Source organism: Gracilinanus agilis, chromosome 1 (assembly GCF_016433145.1).
Source record: "Gracilinanus agilis isolate LMUSP501 chromosome 1, AgileGrace, whole genome shotgun sequence".
NCBI classification, from domain to species: Eukaryota; Metazoa; Chordata; class Mammalia; order Didelphimorphia; family Didelphidae; genus Gracilinanus; species Gracilinanus agilis.
The window spans coordinates 184,373,602-184,393,558 of record NC_058130.1 but is presented as its reverse complement, the minus strand read 5'-3'; the positions used below and the strand labels follow the sequence as shown (position 1 = coordinate 184,393,558).

The following is a 19,957-nucleotide window of genomic DNA, read 5'->3' as shown; positions in this document are numbered from 1 at the left end:
TGACACTTTTAAATTGATATTAAGTAAAAGAGTATTTAAGTGAAATAGACAAGAACCTTATCCCTTTTGTTCTTTCACACACAAAATGAAGACATTTTGATAATAAAATATACAAAAACTATTAATACTAAAATTTCTTCTCTTTGATACAATAATACTTCATAATGAAGCATGCTATATTTAGAAATAAGAATTATTAAATAACATAATATTTCCTTGATTCAACTCACTGCACTTTAGGAAACAAATTTTGGCCACTTTATGGGAATGATTTGTTTAAAGGCAGTCATTTCTCTGGAGACCTTTCAACTTCACTGGCCTCCTTTTTCTTAAGCCACACAAAAACTGATGACACTGTCCCATCTCCGCTTTGCTGTGAGTAGCAAAGGAAGGTAGCCCAGAAAAAGCCACACAGTCCCACATACGCTGTTCTTAAGTAAACAGGAACAAAACTGAAGTTGGTAAGCTGCACAGGAAAGAAAAAAGAGTTTGTTATTTGGTGCCCTTCATAAACCACACTAAAAAGTTAGCAAGGAAAATAGGTTTGAAACTCACCTGCACAAAAGGCCAGTACATGAGACCAGTCTGCAACAAAGGACAACTTTTATTACTATGATTTTCAGTTATGTGGATTAATTTCAGTTTACAAAAGGCTGGAAAGTACATGACATAGCCTAGTCGTGTGGTATTGGGTTTTAGGCTAAGCTGCTCAAATTAGAACCCACTCATTAACTAGAGAATTAAATAATCTCACAGGAAAAGGTTAAATTTTGTTAGTCATACTTATATTCTGGGAACAGAATGCTAGCCAGTGTCAACAGTGGATATGTAAGACAAATGTTTCTTAAGAAGACAGTAAAATAGATATTGTGACATTACACTACGATGTCTTAATCACAGTTCAATTGACTCAAGAAAGTACTTGTGAAATATAAGATCAACTCATAGAAAAATAATAAAATAAAATAAAAGGAGCTGCCTCCCTGGATAAGGCTATCGAATAATTCTTTGATATGAATATAATATTTTAAAAAGAAATTGGAAGGCAGTTAAATGCTGAGTGGATTGAGAGCCAAGCCTAGAGATGGGAAGTCCTGGGTTCAAATTTGGCCTCAGATACTTCCTCACAGTGTGACCATGGGTAAGTCAATTAACCTTCATTTCCTAGCCCTTATTGCTCTTCTGCAATCAGTATTGATTCTAAGACAGTTGGTAAAGGGGAGTGGGAGGGAAGGAAGAGGAAGAGGAGAGAAGGAGAAATAATTAAAACTATATTAAATTGAAGTACATTGTTCACCTGCCTTCTATTAATGGATTCCAAACTACTTCAGATATATCTTTTAATAAACTTCAGTTGTACCTTTCTCAAAATTTTACCAATAAAAAAAATTGCTTTCTTTTTTTTCCCAGTACATGGCTTGATTTATTTTTGGCTGTCATGTATACAATTATATTGAGTCACTGGACATATTAGCAAGCAAATAAAAAATATTTATAGACATTCATTTATTTATCTTTGCTTCCTACTTCTTTTTTTGCATTTCTTTTTTTTGCATTTTTAATTAATTAATTTAGAATCTTTTTCCGTGATTACATGATTCATACTCTTTCCCTCCCTCCTCCTGGTGCTGACAAGAATTGCTTTCTTAACATGAAACATGTAATTAGGGGAAAAATTCAAAATAAAAAATTTTTTAATTAAATAAAATGAAATTTTTTTAAAAGAATTGCTTTCTTAAAAGGCCCCTTAAGTATTTAAAAAGATAAAATCTTAGACCTAGTGCTAGACGAGACTTCAGAAGCCATCTAGTCTCACATGTTCATTTGATCTTAGAAGGAGGCCATCACCAAGAAGAGGCTCATATATAAATGTTAATACCAGTTTCACTAGGTTCTTCCACAGAGGCTACACAAATTACTGTATTTTTAAGAGACAAATGGAAGGTTGAAGAAAGAGAACTTTGGATTTCCACTTTGGAGTAAGAACTGTCACTATCATTCTATGAGGTACATGTATCCCTTTCACTTGTGGGGAGAGGGGCGTTAGGGGGACACAGTATTCCTGTGATCTGGAAAATCTGCACAAAATTTTTCAGCTTTTGAGTTCTTTTCACAAACTAATTTTTTACTTATTTTAACTTTTAAAAAGAAATTGTTTGCTATCCACATCTAGAGAAAACTGTGGGAGTAGAAATGCAGAAGAAAAACTTATGATTTATCACTTGTTTATATGGATATAGGATGTAGGATTTTGGTTTTTAAAAGATTACTCTATTACAAAAATGAATAATTTGGAAATAGGTATTGAATGATAATACATGTATAACCCAGTGGAATGACTTGTTGGCTCCAGGAAGGGGAAGGGAGAAGGAAAAGGGGAAAAAATGAATCACAGTGATAGAATATTATTGTGCTGTAAGGAATGATGATCTGGAGGATTTCTATATGAACTGGAAGAACTTCAGTGAACTGATGCAGAGTGAAATGAGAAAAACCAAGAGAACATTGTACAAAGAAAGTGAAACATTGTGGAACAATCACATGTAATAGACGTGGCTACTAGCAGCAATGCAGTGATCCAAGATAATCCTGAGGGACTTATGAGAAAGAACTCTATCCACATCTGGAGAAACAACTGTGGCAGTAGAAATGTAGAGGAAAATATATGATTTATCACTTGTTTATATGAGTACATGATTTGGGGTTTTAGGTTTCAAAAGATTGCTTTATTACAAAAATGAATAATATGGAAATAGGCTCTAGGAGGAGGGAGGAAAGAAAGGAAGGAAAGAAAATGAATCATGTAAACATGGATAATATTTAAAAATTAAAATTAAATATGAATTTTAAAAAGAAAATGAACCATGTAACCATGGAAAAATACTTAAAAAGAAGTTGTTTACATTATAGCATTAAAAGATAAAAATATATTGATATTATATTATACCATACATATATTTTATGCATTTCTGAGTTGCTAAACTTTTTCTGTGTCATCTGCTGGCCTGCCTGTCATCTGTAGCTTCTGAAAAACTCCCCCCAAATTCCCATTTAATCTCTTATGCTAACCTGCAATATAGTGAAACCAGGATGGGGACAGTCTCAATGTGGAAGGGATACTTATACTTCTCCCTGTGTCGTCAAGGAGAATATTTGTGTTTTTAATCTTTGATCTGAGACGATCTACAAAATAAACTATAGGGAGGACAAGGAGAAAGGTGAAGAGAAAATTCTTTCTTATGAGAATTGTTCTGTTATTTTATTAAAAAACATGAAGAATCTGTAAGGAACTAGTAGTTTACAGTGTTCCAGAGGCATTATTACTTGTGAATAGAAGAGAAAGAAAAGGGGCTTACATGATTTATTTCTGGAAAAACTGAAATTAATTCTTATAAAGAGAACTATGAAGAGGATTATTGAGAAACTTCAATAGATATTTTAAATGATGGAATTATGTTTTCAGAAGTAGAAAAACATTGATTCTTATAGTAAAGGTGTGAAGTGATTCTGGCTATGATTTTTGACAGACAAAATACTGTAAATCATTACAGTAAATATATTACTTAGAGTATTTCATTTACTAATAAATTATATGTTTGGTAACATTAATATATATTTAATCATAACAGATTAAGGGATTTAATATATATAAATAAATATATGAGATATATGAGTAAATGCTATTGGAGAAGCAATTTCTCTAGTCTATTCAGTAAATAATATTTAATAAACTAATGGAGGATTGAGCCAACTGATTAGTAGGAAAGATGCTGAAAGTTTATTAATAAATAAGAAATATCAAAACATATCCCAAGTTCATTCTAGCACTTGAGATGATAAGATTGGAAAACATGGGAACTATGGAAACACATTATATGGCAGTATGAGAGATGAATTATATGTCAAATATGGTCAATCCTCTAAATCTTGCTACACACAAAAAAGCAACCAGAACCAGAATATGCATGATATGCATGATAATTACAATAATGTAAATTAAAACAACGCTAAAAGGCAGCCACATTCAGGTTAATTATCCAATCTTGTTTCTAAAGAACAAATGTTGGAAGTCTCTCTTTTCAGCTGAGACCTAGAAAAGCTAGAAACAAAACATGTACACAAGTAGTGAGAAACAGCTGAACAATTTATGGCATATATTTATGCAAAACTGAAATGCTCTAGAGAAGCATGGAATGAACTATAAGAAATAATACAGAGTCCAGAAAGCACAATATGCACAGCAACTAAAACAATATAAATAAAATCAACACAGAGAAGCAGCAAAACTCTCCACATATAAACTGTCAGTGTTAATACACTGTCAAAGATAAGGGCAAGAATCTTCCTTTCAGTCAACAATCAATATACTTTTTTTACCCACTAGAGGATTTTTTTAAGGAGTGTTGTATGGGTGTTTATTGGAATCTGTTCTGTTGAAACAAAATATATCAATACATTTTTTAAACTTTTATTTCTGTCTTATATTTTTTACATCCCAATTATTTCCTGACATACTCCCCTGAGCAAAACCTGACTATTACAGTAACCAGAAAGAAAATATTTTGAACTTCTGCTTCTTCTTCTCGCTACCAAAAAAGGGGATTTATGTTTCAAAAGTTCACTGAACCCAATACTGGACATAGAATTCATCTGAATTTGGTTGTTGTTTAGATTCTAGTTATGTATGTTCTGATTCTGTTTGTTTTTAATAATTGTTTTCATTATTCTAAATTTAACTAATATCAACCAACATGAACACTTCCATATACAAAAAAAATAGAAAAGAGGAATGTATGTAAAACTGTGAATCTCTATAACATATAGCTTGATTTTTAAATATATAATAAATTCAGCACATTAGTTTCAAAGTTCCCTTTGAACTTCCTTCTGCTTTATGCTGTGCATTCTTCCTCTTCTCCTCCTCCTTCTCCTCTTCCTTCTTCTTTCTTACACTTTTCCTCTTCTTCTTCCTTCCTTCCTTTGTCTTCCTCCTCCTCCTCCTCCTTCTCCTTATCACTGCCCTTTTCCCCAATTCTTAAACCCTTCCTTGCAACAAACAAGCACAGTCAAGTAAAAATAAATCTGTATATTGGCCATGATGGAAAATGCATGCAACACAAGCTAACAAATAGATTATAGACTAATACATAGGAGGAAGATTGCTATTGGATATGGCCAATAATAGTATTTTGTTTTGCTTTTCTAAGGTTATTTGTTAAAGAGTATTCTTTTTCTTTTTTCTTTGTAGGGATGAGGAGGGGGATTGAAAAAGAGAAAAATGCAATTTAACTTTAAAAAATTTTAATGCATATAACATTCTGACCCTCTGGTTCAGGGATTCTTTTTTTTTTAAAACTCTTACCTTCTCTCTTAGAATCGATACTAAGTATCAGTTCCACAGCAGAAGAGACAATTGGGATTAAGTGACTTGCCCAGGATCACACATCGACGAAGAGTCTGAGGTCATATTTGAACCCAAGATCTTCCATCTCTAGGTCTGGCTCTCTAACCACTGAACAACCTAACTGTCCCTCATCCAGAGGTTCTTAAGCTGAAATCTATAGACTTCTTTTTAAAAATGTGATAACTATCAATATAATTGGCTTCTTTTGTAATTCTATGTTATTTTATTTTATGTTTTTCATTTTAGAAGACAAAATCAGCTGAACCTAAGGCAAAGCAAATCAGCTCCCTCTAAGTTCTAATCTTTGGGGGAAAGGGTCCTCTACTGCTATGAAGATGGGCAGGGGTGAAGGATAGGATAGTGGGGTAGCAAATATTTGAAGGAAGAGATGAAGAAGAGCTCTCTGAAGAATTACGCCACCATAGAATGCTAAAAAAAAAACCTGAAACATTTAAATAATCAATAATCAGTAAGTTCCTGTCCTCACTTCCACTGTCATCCAAGAAACTTGAAGCTAATCACCTAGCAAAACTGTTTCCCCTTTTTCCTTCCACACATTTTTCTCAGGGTACATATGATTCCTCTGGGACATCTCTCCACTACCCCCCCTTTTTTTTTAAACCCTTAACTTCTGTGTATTGTCTCATAGGTGGAAGAGTGGTAAGGGTAGGCAATGGGGGTCAAGTGACTTGCCCAGGGTCACACAGCTGGGAAGTGTCTGAGGCCAGATTTGAACCTAGGACCTCCAGTCTCTAGGCCTGACTCTCAATCCACTGAGCTACCCAGCTGCCCCCTACCCCCCTTTTTTTAACCTGATAATACTTTTCCTAATCTTTAAGTTCTTGTTTCCACTGATTGATTAAATATTTATTTGAACCAGATTTCTTCTTTAATATTCCAAGGACCCATGATTTTATCTTTTTATTTGACTCAATAATACCTCCCCTACCACTGCTGATTGTAACCCCTTGTGCTTTGAAAGTCATTTTAGTGAGCTACTGTAGCCAAAAAAAATCATCACTTGGTGGCCAACCCTATGCTGATGATCCTTTTCAAATTTAGCTAGGACGCTTCAGATGAGAAGCATTAATGGGTTCCTAAGCAAATTATAATCTTTCACCACATGAAGCCTTTCCATCTAGCTATGACCTGCCAAAACATGCCAAATCAGACTGGAAGCTGTTATTCAAGCCCTCAAAGTACCTTCCATACTACAGTGAGGAATTGACTTGGGACTTAAACCTGGAGGAGCCCGATTCTATCTGTATGAGGAAATTACAGGGCAGGCAATATACACAGTATAGTTTGTTTGCCACCTCCTATGGATAGCCTTTGGTAATATGATCTTTAGCTGTTAATTATCTTTGTTAATACAGAGAATGGTTTCTTTCACAAAGACTTAACAGAAAGGCTGCATTAACAATTGTACACCTGGAAACATTGGCTGTGATTGTGGGAACTGTTGGACTAACTAAATCACTCACAGTTCAGCAATACTTAAGGTTTTGCAAGAACCTTCTTGGACACCAATTCTAAATAAACTGTTGTCACTGATTTTAAAAAATAGCATGAGTTAGAAGTCATTGCAAGGACTGTGACTAAAATTACAAAGTACAGATATATCCTTCCCCTTCTTTCCCAAGCTTAAGGAAATCTTGTTTCTCAGCCCCTTTCCCCTTTATCTTCATATCTTCAGATAGCATCATAGGATCACAGGCTTTATAGTCTTAGTATTAGAAGGAAACCTCTAAGGCCACCTATTTCAACTTCCTCAGCTTAGAGAGGTTTTGAATTTCAAAGCTGAAGTTATTCAAGTCTCTTGACCAAAACCTACATTTATACTGCACCATATTGATATTAGTAAAAGGGGAGATACTGGCTTTATGATGCTGACAAACTGATATGCTAGGGTTCTTCTTGTTGTTGTTGTTTCAATTAAACATCTAAGGGGAAGAATGGATAGGATACAGGACCTGGATTTAGGAAGACTCTTCCTGAGTTCAAGTCTGGCCTCAGACACTTACCAGCTGTGTAACCCTAAGCGAGCCACTTAACTCTTATTTCCCTCAGTACCTCATCTGGAAAATGAAATAGAAAAGGAAATAGAAAACCACTCCAGCATCTTTGCCAAGAAAACCTTAAATGGGATCATGGCAGAGTTAGTTATGACTAAATATTGATTTTTTTAAAGTGGGGATAGTCTAGGTGATACTGACAGACTGATACCCCCCATCTGATTTCTCAAACTATTTGGTCTCAGGATCCCTTTATATCCTTAAAAATTATTGAGGACCCCAAAAAGCTTTCATGTGAGTCATATCAATTAATACCATATTGGAAATTTTAAAACTTAATATTATTTTGGGGGGGAAAGGGAGAAAGTATTTATTAGGTACCTACTATGTATCTGGCACTGTGCTAAGTTCTTTACAAAATTATTTTATTTGATCCGTATTTATTTGTTTAGTTAGTTAGTTATGAGAATAGTTTTGATCTCATGTCTTGGGGACCCCACAGAGGTTCCTAGACCACACTTTGGGAATCAATGATCTGGTTTAAATGAATTTTTACTGAAATGTGATATTAAGAAATACACAAATTAAATCTTGCGTACTTAAGAACAATAATCAGTTTAACAAGTCAATTAATCAATTTGACATTTATTAAACCATTACCACTTGTAAAAGTATATGCAAACCCTGATTATAGATATCAAAGTTTAAATAAGATTAAGATCTCACTCTGTAAAAAGGTAAGAGGGAGGACATTACAGGAATAGTGAACAGCATATAGGCAAAGACTTGGGGGTGGGAAAGTGCAAGAAGTGTTTTTATGGGTGAGAATTTGTATTATAATTTGGAGTGAGCAAAAAGGAAGTAAGGTGAAAATAAGGCTGAAAACAAAGGATAGTGCCAGACTTTGTTGAATGGTCTTGAACACCAGTCTAGGGAGGTTAAACTTTATACAATGAAATTGTTGAGCAATGGAGTGGCACAACCAGCCCCACATTAAGATGTGTGATGAATGCTCTGATGTTGAGTGAAGTATGACCTACTTGGTTCTTACCTTATACGTATTCCAGAATTTCTGTCTCAGGTCCAAAAATTTATCTTCTTTCTCCTGAAGTATACTCATGCCTATTTGTAAAAACACATAAAATGGGAATTTTAAAAGACCTAATATAAATATTATCATATTGTATGTCACCACTGTATAAGAAACAAAAGTTATTGGCTTCTCCCAAAAGTGGATTTCATAAGTGACCTCTTGAAAAAAGAAAAATAAATAGTTTGACTTTAAAAAGGAGGTGAAGTGGCCTAGAAACTGCAAGTTGCATTATCCCAAGTATTACAAACAGAAATTAGAAGTCAGGCATCAACTTTGCCTTTTTTACAAGTTCTTTACAAACCACATTCTTTCAAAATCCAGAAAAACCAGATGTCTAAATTTTTAGATTTAAAATTTAATTTAAAATTTTTTTAATTTTTAATTTAATTTTTTAAAAAGTAAAAACCATTTTTAAAGGTTAAAAATGAAATTCCAATAGCATACTTTTAGTTAAACTGAGGGGCAAATTCTAATATCTAGATATATTAAGGTAAAATCAAGACCCTAAGAAACAAGTTTTGCCAGAAACATGAAGACCATCTCAAACATCCCATTTCTTGCATTTTAATATACCCTTGTACTACATCATCAAACAACCCTATTTTTTTTTTCAGTCTTTGAGCTAAGGCTTTCCAGTTCTAAGGCTCGAGTTTTCTCATTTTAGTCTGATTTCTTTTGTTTATGGTCCAATTGCTAGACAGAATTGTAAGGAGCACGCCTCCCCCTGAGACAAAGGTTTGCTTTTGGGGCTAACTTCTGGCCCATATTCCACAACCACGCAATATGAAATACAGTGTGGAAAAAGAGGGAGCTCACTAAAGTTGCTGCCATGAACCCCCAAATCCAACAGCTTTGTGTGGTCTGTGTGTATATGTACGTTAAACCTTCTGTTTCCATTTTCTGCAAGCACTTAGAGTGAACCCAGAAAGTCAGGAGGAAGAAAGGGAATTCATTAAATATGCAGCATTCATCATCAAGGGTTTTCTGTGTACTAATGTTTTTTTACCTTCGTTTTCTGCAACCAAATCTTTAGAGTCAAAGTCAGAGTCTGGGAAAAGTGGCTACATTCTCCGGTGAAAAAACTGTAACAACGAATGAGTTGTGTCTGAAGATGTACATGTGACCATTGTGAAAAATCTTTTGTTTCCCCATTTTCTACAACTAATTCCTGAAGCCAACTGGGAAGTCACTAGCTATCTTTTCGGATGCAATCCACAAAGATAAATGGGTTGCATTCCTATGTGTACATTCATGTGTGAATATGCATGTGCATGGTTGCATTTGTATGAATGAAACCGTTTGTTTCATTTTTATTTCTTTCTGAGAGCTGTCAAAAGGTCGCTGCATTGTTGGGTGGAAACTCAGCATGTGTGTGAATGTATGCGTGTTGTGGTTTTGTGTGTGTGTGTGGACGCTTAGCTTTAGGAATTGTGTGCTTGTGTGCGTGTGCACGGGCGCGCGCGCGCGCATGATATTATGTGTCGTTTCCTTAGGAAAGAAGCTGGCTGCGCTGTGCTAGCACCTCCCGGAGGCAGGGTCCGCCGGGACACGCGGCTCCGGGCCCCGATGCCTGGTAGGGCCGTCTCCAGCTCGGCCCGTCTTCCAGCCCCCGCAGCGCCGCCCCGCGCCCCGCCTCGCTCCCGGCCCAGACAGTCCGGCCCCGGCAGGCCCTCACCAGTGTAGAAGGCGCTCAGTGCGATGGGCGCGCCCAGCAACTGGTCGCACAACACCTTGGTCAGCACGGCGCGCGGCGTGCGGCCCGGCAGCGCGCGCTCCAGGAGCCGCATCCACACGTAGTTGAAGTTCGCGTGGAAGCCGATGGCCACGGTGGCCACGCGCCGCGTCTGCTGCCAGTCAGGCTCGCAACCCCGCAGCATCTGCTGCAGCACGTCCCCGGATGAGTAGAGAGCCCCATAGAGCAGTACATTGGTGGGCCAGGGGTAGCGCTGGGCTATCCGCGGCACCACCTGCCACCAGCTCCTCATCGCCGGACTCGTTCGCTCAGTGCACTTCCCCTCCACCCACCCCAGAGCTGTCTGACAGCGCCTCGAGTGGAGACACCGATGTGGAGGTGAATGTGGACTCACAGCCGCGTCCTTCCAACGCGCCCTGGGGGGACCGCTACTAACGGCAATCTGGGCTCCTAGTCCTTGGCTGCACCTTTTATCAGACCTGCCTCCCTCTGTAGATTTCTATTGATCTAAGTCACAGGCCGGACCTGCCCCCTGTTAGACCTGCCTCCTTGGGTCGTCTCAATCCTATCAAATCTGTCCCGGGCACATCTCGCTTGGGTTAGACCTTGCCCTCTTTCTCAGCTGCTTCTGCACCTGGACTAGCTGCCCTTTCAGACTTTGCTACTTCCCTACCCCTGTCAGACAATACTGCCCTCCCCGATCCTTTCTGATTGACATGCACCCCACTCCGGTAGCTTTGTGGTTTTGGGGGAAAACCTACCCTTTCCCCTTCACCTTCCTCTTTCCTTTCCTCTTCAGATCTGCCAAGGTCTTGCTTCCGCCCCAGTCCTGACCCCAACACCTCTTCATTACTCCGGTTTCTTTTTTTCCTTTCTTAATCGCTTACCTTTGGCCACACCCTTTCAAGCTGTAGTGATCTACACCTTCTGCCCAGTCCATTCCTGACTCCATAACTTCCTATTTGCCTCATTTCTTAACGCCTCAGCTTCCATTTTTAATCATTCACCTTTGGCCACTCCCATTCAAGTTGTGACAGCCTGGTTTGTCCCTGTCTGACCTCTTTTCTGACAACTGTATCTCGAAAACTTTTCTGTCAGTATTCTCAGAGATTTGACTGACCCACTGAGATGTTGCTTATTTCTTCCCCTTTTCTCTTTATTCTCTTCATTCCATCTTGAGTATCAAAAAAAAGCAGCTCAGTGTTAGAAGAAATCAACCTATTAGGTTGTCTTTCTAAGTCATTATTGTCAACAATACCTGAAGATTGGGAGTATCTTATTGTTTGGGGCTGGATTTGGTTTCATCTTATCAAATTCTTTCTCCCTACTTATTTTTTTTAAAAAAAGAAATTATGATAAGACACCTCTGTACAGTTCTTAAAAGTGACTAATTAAATTCATCAAAAGGGAAAACTATGTAGTATAAACTGAGCAAGACTGGACTATCTCCTATGAGGCCATCAAACATTTGTTCAGAGGTCTATGGTGTTATAATACTTTTACACTTTACAGAAAAAAGAGGCTAGAGTGAAGTAACAGCATTGTAGTTGTCTGCTGTCAATTCACTTCCATTAAACAAACCTTTATTAGCTACCTGATTTGTGCAAGAAATAGTGCTAGGCCCTGTTACTCAGCCTAGTGCCCTGTCTTGAGTATCCTATTCTTCTGGGGTTTCTGAAGGATTTTATACTGTTAGGGGGAAGGCTAAGACTTGGTTATAGTTTCTACAGATATCCAAAGTCCACAGTAGGCCTGACTTTGTACACAATATTTCCACGTGATCTCATCTCAATTCTAAAACCATACTGTGATATAGTTAGGGCAAGTTTTAGAGCCATTTTTTAAATAAGGAAAGAAGAAGCATATGAAGGTGAACTGCCTCTGCCCAGGATTGATAGAGCAACTCAGATCTTCTGACACCATGAATTTAATGGGCATTGACAGAAAAATAAGTATTAATACTTAGTATCTAGGTTAGTATCTAGGAATTGTTGCTAAATGGCATTGAGTGTATATTTAGTGTCCACATACCCTATCTCTGGATATGCCTCACTAGGAGTCATGAATAAAAATCTCTAGAGTTGCCTCTACTCACCCTTCTCTAAGGGAGACTTTGATTTTTGCCAGGAGGAGAAGCAGGAGAATGTAAAAAGGATATACTTAGCATGACCCCAAACAACATATATTTTAAGAAACATGAATCCATTATATTTTTATTTCATCAGCCATGGAAAGTTCTGATCAAGAATGCTCATGAAATAGTTAATATAGGCCATCCTGTATTAAAATCACTGAGCAATGGAAAATTACTGCAAAACACAATTTTACATTAAAACATAAAAGGTGAGTTTCACTCAGAAATCTTTCAGCTTGGGCATATTTTTCCATTTATGACTAAGGAGCCCATTAAAATGTATTTTTAAATTATAATTAATCTTTATTTAAACTATTATTTAATCTTGAATTGAAACTTAATAAAAGTCACCAAACTGACTAAGCTATGTAAACATTAACTTTTCTCACTGAATTCTGAATCTTTCTTTGGCAAAAAGAAATCTCTGAAGGGGAAAAACCATTTATTAGATGCCTACTATGTGCCAGAGCTTTAGAAATGTAAAGTCCTACTATGCTAAGCAACAGGCAGATTTGCATTTTCTACTAGGTAGAAGGAATAAGGAAGATAGAAGGAATAAGGGATCTACAAAAAAGGAAATGCAATTAATGCTTCTTTCTCACCATTGGTTTTCTTTAATGTAGACAGCTTAACATCTCTTTTGTCTGAAGAGGCAGATAAAGATGTGAGCATGGGTTTACTGGACCACAGAGGAGGGAACTGAAACAAGGGACTTTTTGCCATTCTCCCCTTAAAGGGATAGAAATAAACTGGGGAGGAAAGGTGACATGATTCCCCCTTGTTCATACTTTCCTCACCCATATATTTATTCTATATTTACTTAAATACTTCTCTCCTTCCCAATCTTAGCTTTCTACTCAACGGGAAATATTAGGGGAGGCAGGAAGATGTGGTAGTCAGAGGAAGATAATGATGGTACTTCTGGTGATAATGGGGACAGAGATACCAAGGAAGAGGGGTTCCACCATTCTTTGGATGCACCAGTGCCATACATACTTTAACCTTGTTCATGTGAGAGGGAAGTTTACCCTCCCCCTACCCCTTTCTGGGGCACGCAGGTGACATGAGTCTGCTCCACCTGCATCACCTGCTTAACCTGCATATGCTGTGTGACTTGGAACTTGACCCAGAGGTGAAAGGGAGGATAAAAGGAGAGAACAAGGAAGTGTTGGGTTTCTCTGTCTCTAGAGTCCTACAAAGGAACTTGCTGCTGGAGTTGCTGCTGGAAGCACTGGCGACGTGAGGAGCTAGATTAAGCTACTTTATTCCATCTTTATTATATCTCTGTCTTCTTTTACCTATCCGAGTAATGCTAATAAACTTTATTAAAATCTAAGGACGGGGCAGCTGGGTAGCTCAGTGGAGTAAGAGTCAGGCCTAGAGACAGGAGGTCCTAGGTTCAAATCTGGCCTCAGACACTTCCCAGCTGTGTGACCCTGGGCAAGTCACTTGACCCCCATTGCCCACCCTTACCACTCTTCCACCTATAAGACAATACACCAAAAATTAAGGGTTAAAAAAAAAATCTAAGGACCAGGGACCTAATTTTACACTAACATTTATAAGAACCATATTAATGTTTGACATGACCAAATAAAAATAACCCAGATCAAATTGCTTTCCATATCAGGGAGAGGGAAGGGAGGAAGACAATTTGAAAGTTATAATTTCAGAAAGTGTATGTTGAAAGGGTCATTACATGTAATTGGGAAGATCACATATTTTTTTGAAAAAGAATATTAAGTACCTGAGTGGGACCAGCATGATTTGGGGAAACTATACCTAGAGAGTCAACCTTCATGACCCCACCAACTTTTATTTTTGATACTGATAAATAATGGTGTGTGATGAATGGTACAATCGATGTTACTTTCAGACAAAAACTGTTAGCTTAGAAAAGAAAGATTGTTTGGTTTTATTTTTTTTAATATAAATTTATTTATTTTTAATTATCAATAATAATTTTATTGATGTTTTTATTATTTTATTTTATGTTTTTATCATTTATTTTTTATCATTTGATGGTTTGGAATTTTTCAGAGTAAAACATAGAGATACAGTCAAATGATCACTTAGAACAGGGGTTGGCAACGTATCACTCTCGAGCCATATCTGGCTCTTTTGAGGGCCAGATATGGCTCTTTCTGCAGGAGCCATAAAGTCAATTTTTTTTCAGGCACTGTGAAGCACTGTGCGGCTCTCACAAAATTACATTTTAAAAAATGTGGCGTTTATAGCTCTCACGGCCAAAAAGGTTGCTGACCCCTGACTTAGAACCAAAGGTAATTGCTTCATTCAATTGCATCACAGTATTTTGAAGCCATACTGTTGTGGGGTACAGAGGTGAACCCCTGGAATTCGGGAAGGGTACCTTTTGCAAGAATACAAAACTCTGAAACTTAGCTTAAAAATAAAAAGAGAAATTTATTAATTTGGAAAGTAATGTTGAGAATGGCCAGGAGGATAGCAAGGTGGAACAGCAAGATAGGGAGCATGGATGGAAAAGCTGTCCCCCAAAGGACATCAAATCTGGGGTTTTTATACTCTTTACAACAGTGGTAAGCACTGAAGCAAGGAGTGGGGGAGGTTTGTCAGAAGGTGTAGGGGGTAGCTCTCGTTATTTGAAGGACAGATGAATGAGGTGTGTCTCTTTTTCCATCCCAAATCAATGGGACAATCAAAAGAGGGTAATCCTCAAGGTCAGATGTTTTGGGTTGGGAGTCACAAGGGTGTAAGGGAGCAAAGGAATTTTCCTGTTTATAGTTTGCCTGAGTTTCTGGGGGTACAATGCCCATGCCAATACCACTTGGTATTTAAAATAAATATTTAAGGTAAGTGAGAGGCAAGATGATAGATGGGAAATACAACTGATTGTGGAGTCAGAGGACATGGCTTTATATTTAACTTCTGATGTTACTTTCCATCAGTGGGCCTTAATTTCCTCATCTCTAAAAAGGGGACTGGACAAAATAGTTTCTGAGGTCCTCTCTAGTTCTCTGTCTAAAATCTTCTGACTTTGGTTCAGGAAGTCCACTTCCATTAGCATTAAATGAAATAGTAGCTAACCTTAACTTGGATCAATGTGAGCAATCAATTGGATTTTTTTTTGTTACATTTCCATTGGCAGACTTCAAGTTCAAAGTGTTCTTATATAATATTCATACATTTCATAAAGCTAAACCAATAAAAGAAAATTGAAAGAAAATTTATACTAACAGTAGTCATTCCAATGGGGAGGCCTTTTGTGTATGCAAAGAGACTAACAAAAATCTTCAAAATGGATTCCCCCCCACCACTGGCATATGATGAGAGTAGTGTAGGAAACCTTCCAATGAGGAACTATCCCTGCCAATGCACATGGGTAACTTTTATGTAATTTATATTCTTAGAAGAGGCAGCATTGTGTAACTCCAGGCAAATCACTTACCCCCTCAGTGCTCCCAGGCAACTCTGTTCCATTTCTGAATTATAATTAACAAATAATTCAAATGAAATTTTTTTCTTCACTTGAAGGGCCTTCAATTAGTGAGAGAATGCTAATAATTAGTAGTCACAAGGTTTGAATATATTGCTTAGAATTTTGGAACTTAAAGAGATTTGAGAGGTCATCCAGACATAGAGATTTAATACTAATATAAATATTTTTGTAAATGAAAGAAGTCTCTTATCAAAATAAACAACCTATAATAACAGATTTTATAGGCCATTGAAAGTCTCTAGTCAAACCAAAGAAATTGGGATCATAGGGCCTTACTGGATGAAAGCCACTGTCCCTTATGGCCTAGAAAGAAGCAAGCTGGTTCCAACTGGGGTCAATTGAGAAAATATCCAACTCTTGAAGGCCCTTTCATCTCTTCAAGATTTTCCTGTGTGTCTCTTGCAGAATACAAGAAGAATCAAAAGGGGACTTCTTTCTCCTCCCCATCCCCTTATGCCGTCAAAGATGTCTCAGGACAAAAATATGTGGCTATAGGGGACATGCGTTTTTATATAACCTGAAAAGGTAATTCAAGGGCATGATTTCCTACATTCCATTCTGCTATGGAAAAATCAGAATAGAAAGATCACGGTGCCTACAGCGGGAATCAGCAGATCAGAAGATGGAAAGCCTCTGAATGTAGAGAACCATGGTGGGCTTTATGGAAGCAGAACCAGGGAGGCTTTCCTTTAGACTCAGAATAAAGGTGCTGGTTCTTTCTGAAAGTGCCTGACAATGCCCTAGCCAAGGATCTCAGCTTAGCCAAGAGGTACAGACTGTGGAGAATAAGCCAGTCAGTAAAGCAATGTGCATTACACTGATTCAGAAGCAAGGAACAGTGCAGGAACATCTCAAAGAAAATATCACTGGCCCTACAGATTTTGATGAACAAATTACTTCTTTCCATATTTGTTACTCAAGTGGGAACCACTCATGCAAGATCTTTATAATTGCTTACTCCCTCCATTGATGATGCATGTTTGTGAGCAGAATGCTCCCTAAACTTATTGGGATTAGGAAGAGTGAGAATGCTCTATTGTAAATCTTGCTGTGTTTTTCTGACAAATGCCTTTGCTTTAAGTAACTGAGTTCTCTGCTCAACTTTCGAAAAGCAAGCATATTGGGAGGGGAGGGGGCTTATGGGCAATAGTTTTAGCAATTTATACCCAGTTTCTTGAATGAGAAGTAATTGTCCTTTAAGGAACCCAACCTTTGAAAATGAGTTGTGAGGAAACCCAAAGGAATGCTGCATATTATAATAATGGAATTGAATCTGATGTGAATAATGGAATTTTTAAAAATTGTAATAGCTATAACCTCAAATTCCATAATTCAAGTTAGGAGAAGAGCCTTTTTGGAAGCCAAAGAATAAATCATAAATAGATGCAAATATTTAAGAGGAAAACAAAGATTCTTCTAATTTAAAATCAACTGAATTTAGAACATTTTGTGAGAATAGTCAGGTTTTAAATGAGATATCTGTTTGATATTTTCCAAGTTTTCCCCTGCCCAACCCTGAACTTCAGAGGTTTAAATGATGCCAGTTTCTATAAACATTCAGAGCATCAGTGGATGTTTCTTTGCAGTACCAGTGAAATACAAGCAGGGGCACCCTTATCATTAGCCTGGAAAATGGTGATAGGTTGACTGTTGGTTTTTGCAAAATTGACTTCGCACCTTTGTTAGTTTAGTTCAAAGAGATATTGTTTTAGATGCATAAGAACAAGAACATCAAGTTTCAGCCTATGAAATAGATAAAGCATATAAAAGATTATTATTTGGCTAATGGAATGTTTGAGAAACATGACATTGTCTCAATAACAGGTCAACATAATAGATATGTTCTATTAAATTATTTAGTCTAGTCTGCAGAAATTTGGACAGTCTGTAACTTTGAATTTGACAGTCCTACTTTTAGACTATAACTACTGTCATTGAAAATAATCCTTTTTTATTTCAACTTTTTTCAGTTACCACATATTTACTGTTTTCTCCCTCCTACCTTCCCTCAGTGCTGTAAAATAAAAATAAAAACAAAACCATTATAATTGTGGTAAGATCCCATATGTTGGGAGGCCTGTCCCCTTCATGTAGCATTGGAGGTGAGGATGTTCTTGTGTGGTTTGAAGGGAGGCAGGATATCTCTAGCGTCTTCTCCTCCCACCCTTCTCCAAAGGAGATTTTAGTTCCTACTAGGAGGGGAACTAGGATGTTGGGGCAGGAATGTACTCTGCTCTTCTCGAATAGAGGAGTACTAGGCTAGAATTATATCTCTGTTCCCTTAAATATTGTTAGACTAGGAGATGTGACCAGTTTCAAACAAATTTCTGATGATATCCATTATTGGGAGGAAGCAGAATGCCCAATATCCAGGGCTTGAGCTCTTTCTCATCAAATACCAGTTCCACAATGAACACACATAGAAATTATCAAAGAAAACCCATTCAATCAAGACAGTACCAAAAAAAGAAATCAGAGAACATATACATAGAAGGATATATATATATATATATATATATATATACATATATATGAGAAAATATAAAATGAAAGCTCTCCCACTGGGAGCAAGGTAACTCAGCTCAATCAAGAGAGAATTCTGGATCTCACTCAAAATAAAATTCACCAAAGTCTCTATCACAGCAAACTGGAGATGGAGACTACCAGCTCCTCTCATTTCTTCCCTTCAGCAGTCTGAAGTGGAGATGGCCTCATTTATCTTCCCTTTCAAAATTGGGAGCCAGAAATTGTAATGAATATTTTTCAGCCAATCTGAAAGAAAACAAAGAAGCAAAGCTCCAGGCCAGTAACAGATTTATTGAGAGAGACCAGTGTCTCTCAGCTAAGCAGGGTCATTATATTTTCCTAATAATCTAAGACAATTAAATGAGTTTTCTCCCTTTTTCATACTCTAAAATCTCACCCCAGTGTTCTACCGCCAGTCCTAAGTCTCAATGGGTAAGAAGTCCATTTAGGATGGATGGACAGAAGGTACCTTTAGGATGGATGGGTGGGAGGTACATTTAGGATAAAAATAGGTGGGAGGTTCATTTTCTAGCAATAATTGGGTGCTATCTTGTCTCAGCTCCTTATTGAGTCCTTGTTGGTTAGGACGGTCTTCAAGCTGATTTACTAGGTCAATACCTCATGGTCATGAGAGGCTCAAAGACTGCCCCCCCAGTCCTCTGGATGTGCCCTATATGGCCATTTCCAAGGTCCCCACCACTCATCATCCTCATATACCTTATGTGGTTGTTAGAGAGTTACAATAAAAGGAGGAAATAGCAAGATTCACTGCATAGTTTAAAATTTTTCCTTATAAATCTAATTATTAGAATTCTATTAATCTTACTATAATTCTGTTAATCACTAATTAATCATTGTCCCAGATGTATTACTTATTGTGGCTACATACTGATTAACTGTTTTAACTGGGATCTTATTTTTAAAAAATCATCGGGTCAGGGATTTTCATTCTCTTAGAAAGAGACTCAACAATTCAAAGAAAGTTCAAAGACTCGACATGGAGCCAGGATCAATCTTGGTGTCCTGACCTTAAAGAGTGGAATCATACTCTCTGGTTTATTATTCCCTTCCCTTCCCTCTCCCCAATTAAGCCCTTAAGAAAAAATCTCTACAACAAAGCTTAGTCATTACTCAAGAACCCAGGAAGTCTAGAATTCATGAACTATCTCATTCCTTAAGATCATCATTGAGTGACAGCCTCTACTCCCACCCTTCTCAAAGGGAGATTTTAGCTCTGGCTAGAAGGGGAAGCAGGATGTTGGGCAGGAATCCACTCTGTTCTTCTCAGATAGAGGGGTACTAGGCTAGAATGATATCTCTCTGTTTCATTAAATATTGTTAGACCAGGAGGTGTCAATTCTTTCCCGCCCCTTACACGACAGGATATTTATCCCCACCAATGAAGAAAGAATCTCATACTAATGAGCTTTGAGATTTTGAGTTTTAAAATTAATATCCAATATTGTAAATATTATAGTTAATAAAATTTATAATAACTAAAGTAAAAAACTAGGTAACTCAGTCTGGTCTCAAAAGAAAAGAGGGAGAGGGAGGAGTTATAGAGCTTATAAAAAATATGTGACCATGCAACGTGGTGGAGAGATTAAAAAGAAT

At 37.3% G+C, this 19,957-nt stretch overlaps 1 protein-coding gene across 2 annotated transcripts; it reads right to left on the bottom strand.

Annotated features, from left to right (window-relative positions):
- Positions 1–261: 261 nt before the first annotated feature.
- MPV17L (MPV17 mitochondrial inner membrane protein like) lies at positions 262–11,315 on the bottom strand. Of its 2 annotated transcripts, XM_044657339.1 has the most exons (4): positions 10,188–11,315; positions 8,471–8,541; positions 556–585; positions 262–466 (listed from the first exon to the last, which is right to left on the bottom strand). In XM_044657339.1, the coding sequence occupies exons 1-4, from the start codon at positions 10,495–10,497 to the stop codon at positions 287–289; spliced, it is 591 nt and encodes a 196-aa protein (XP_044513274.1). In that variant the 5' UTR covers positions 10,498–11,315; the 3' UTR covers positions 262–286. The 2 variants fall into 2 exon arrangements, with proteins under 2 accessions (XP_044513274.1, XP_044513276.1); XM_044657341.1 differs by lacking the exon at positions 8,471–8,541.
- Between the last annotated feature and the right edge of the window lie 8,642 nt (positions 11,316–19,957).

Excerpts from the sequence above, each read along its gene's own strand:
- MPV17L (XM_044657339.1), bottom strand. The coding sequence starts at position 10,497 with ATGAGGAGCTGGTGGCAGGTGGTGCCGCGGATAGCCCAGCGCTACCCC. Across the intron at positions 8,542-10,187 it reads ACTGAGCGCCTTCTACACTG|GCATGAGTATACTTCAGGAG; the intron begins GTGAGGGCCTGC and ends TTTTACAAATAG. Across the intron at positions 586-8,470 it reads AATTCTGGAATACGTATAAG|ACTGGTCTCATGTACTGGCC; the intron begins GTAAGAACCAAG and ends CCTTTGTTGCAG.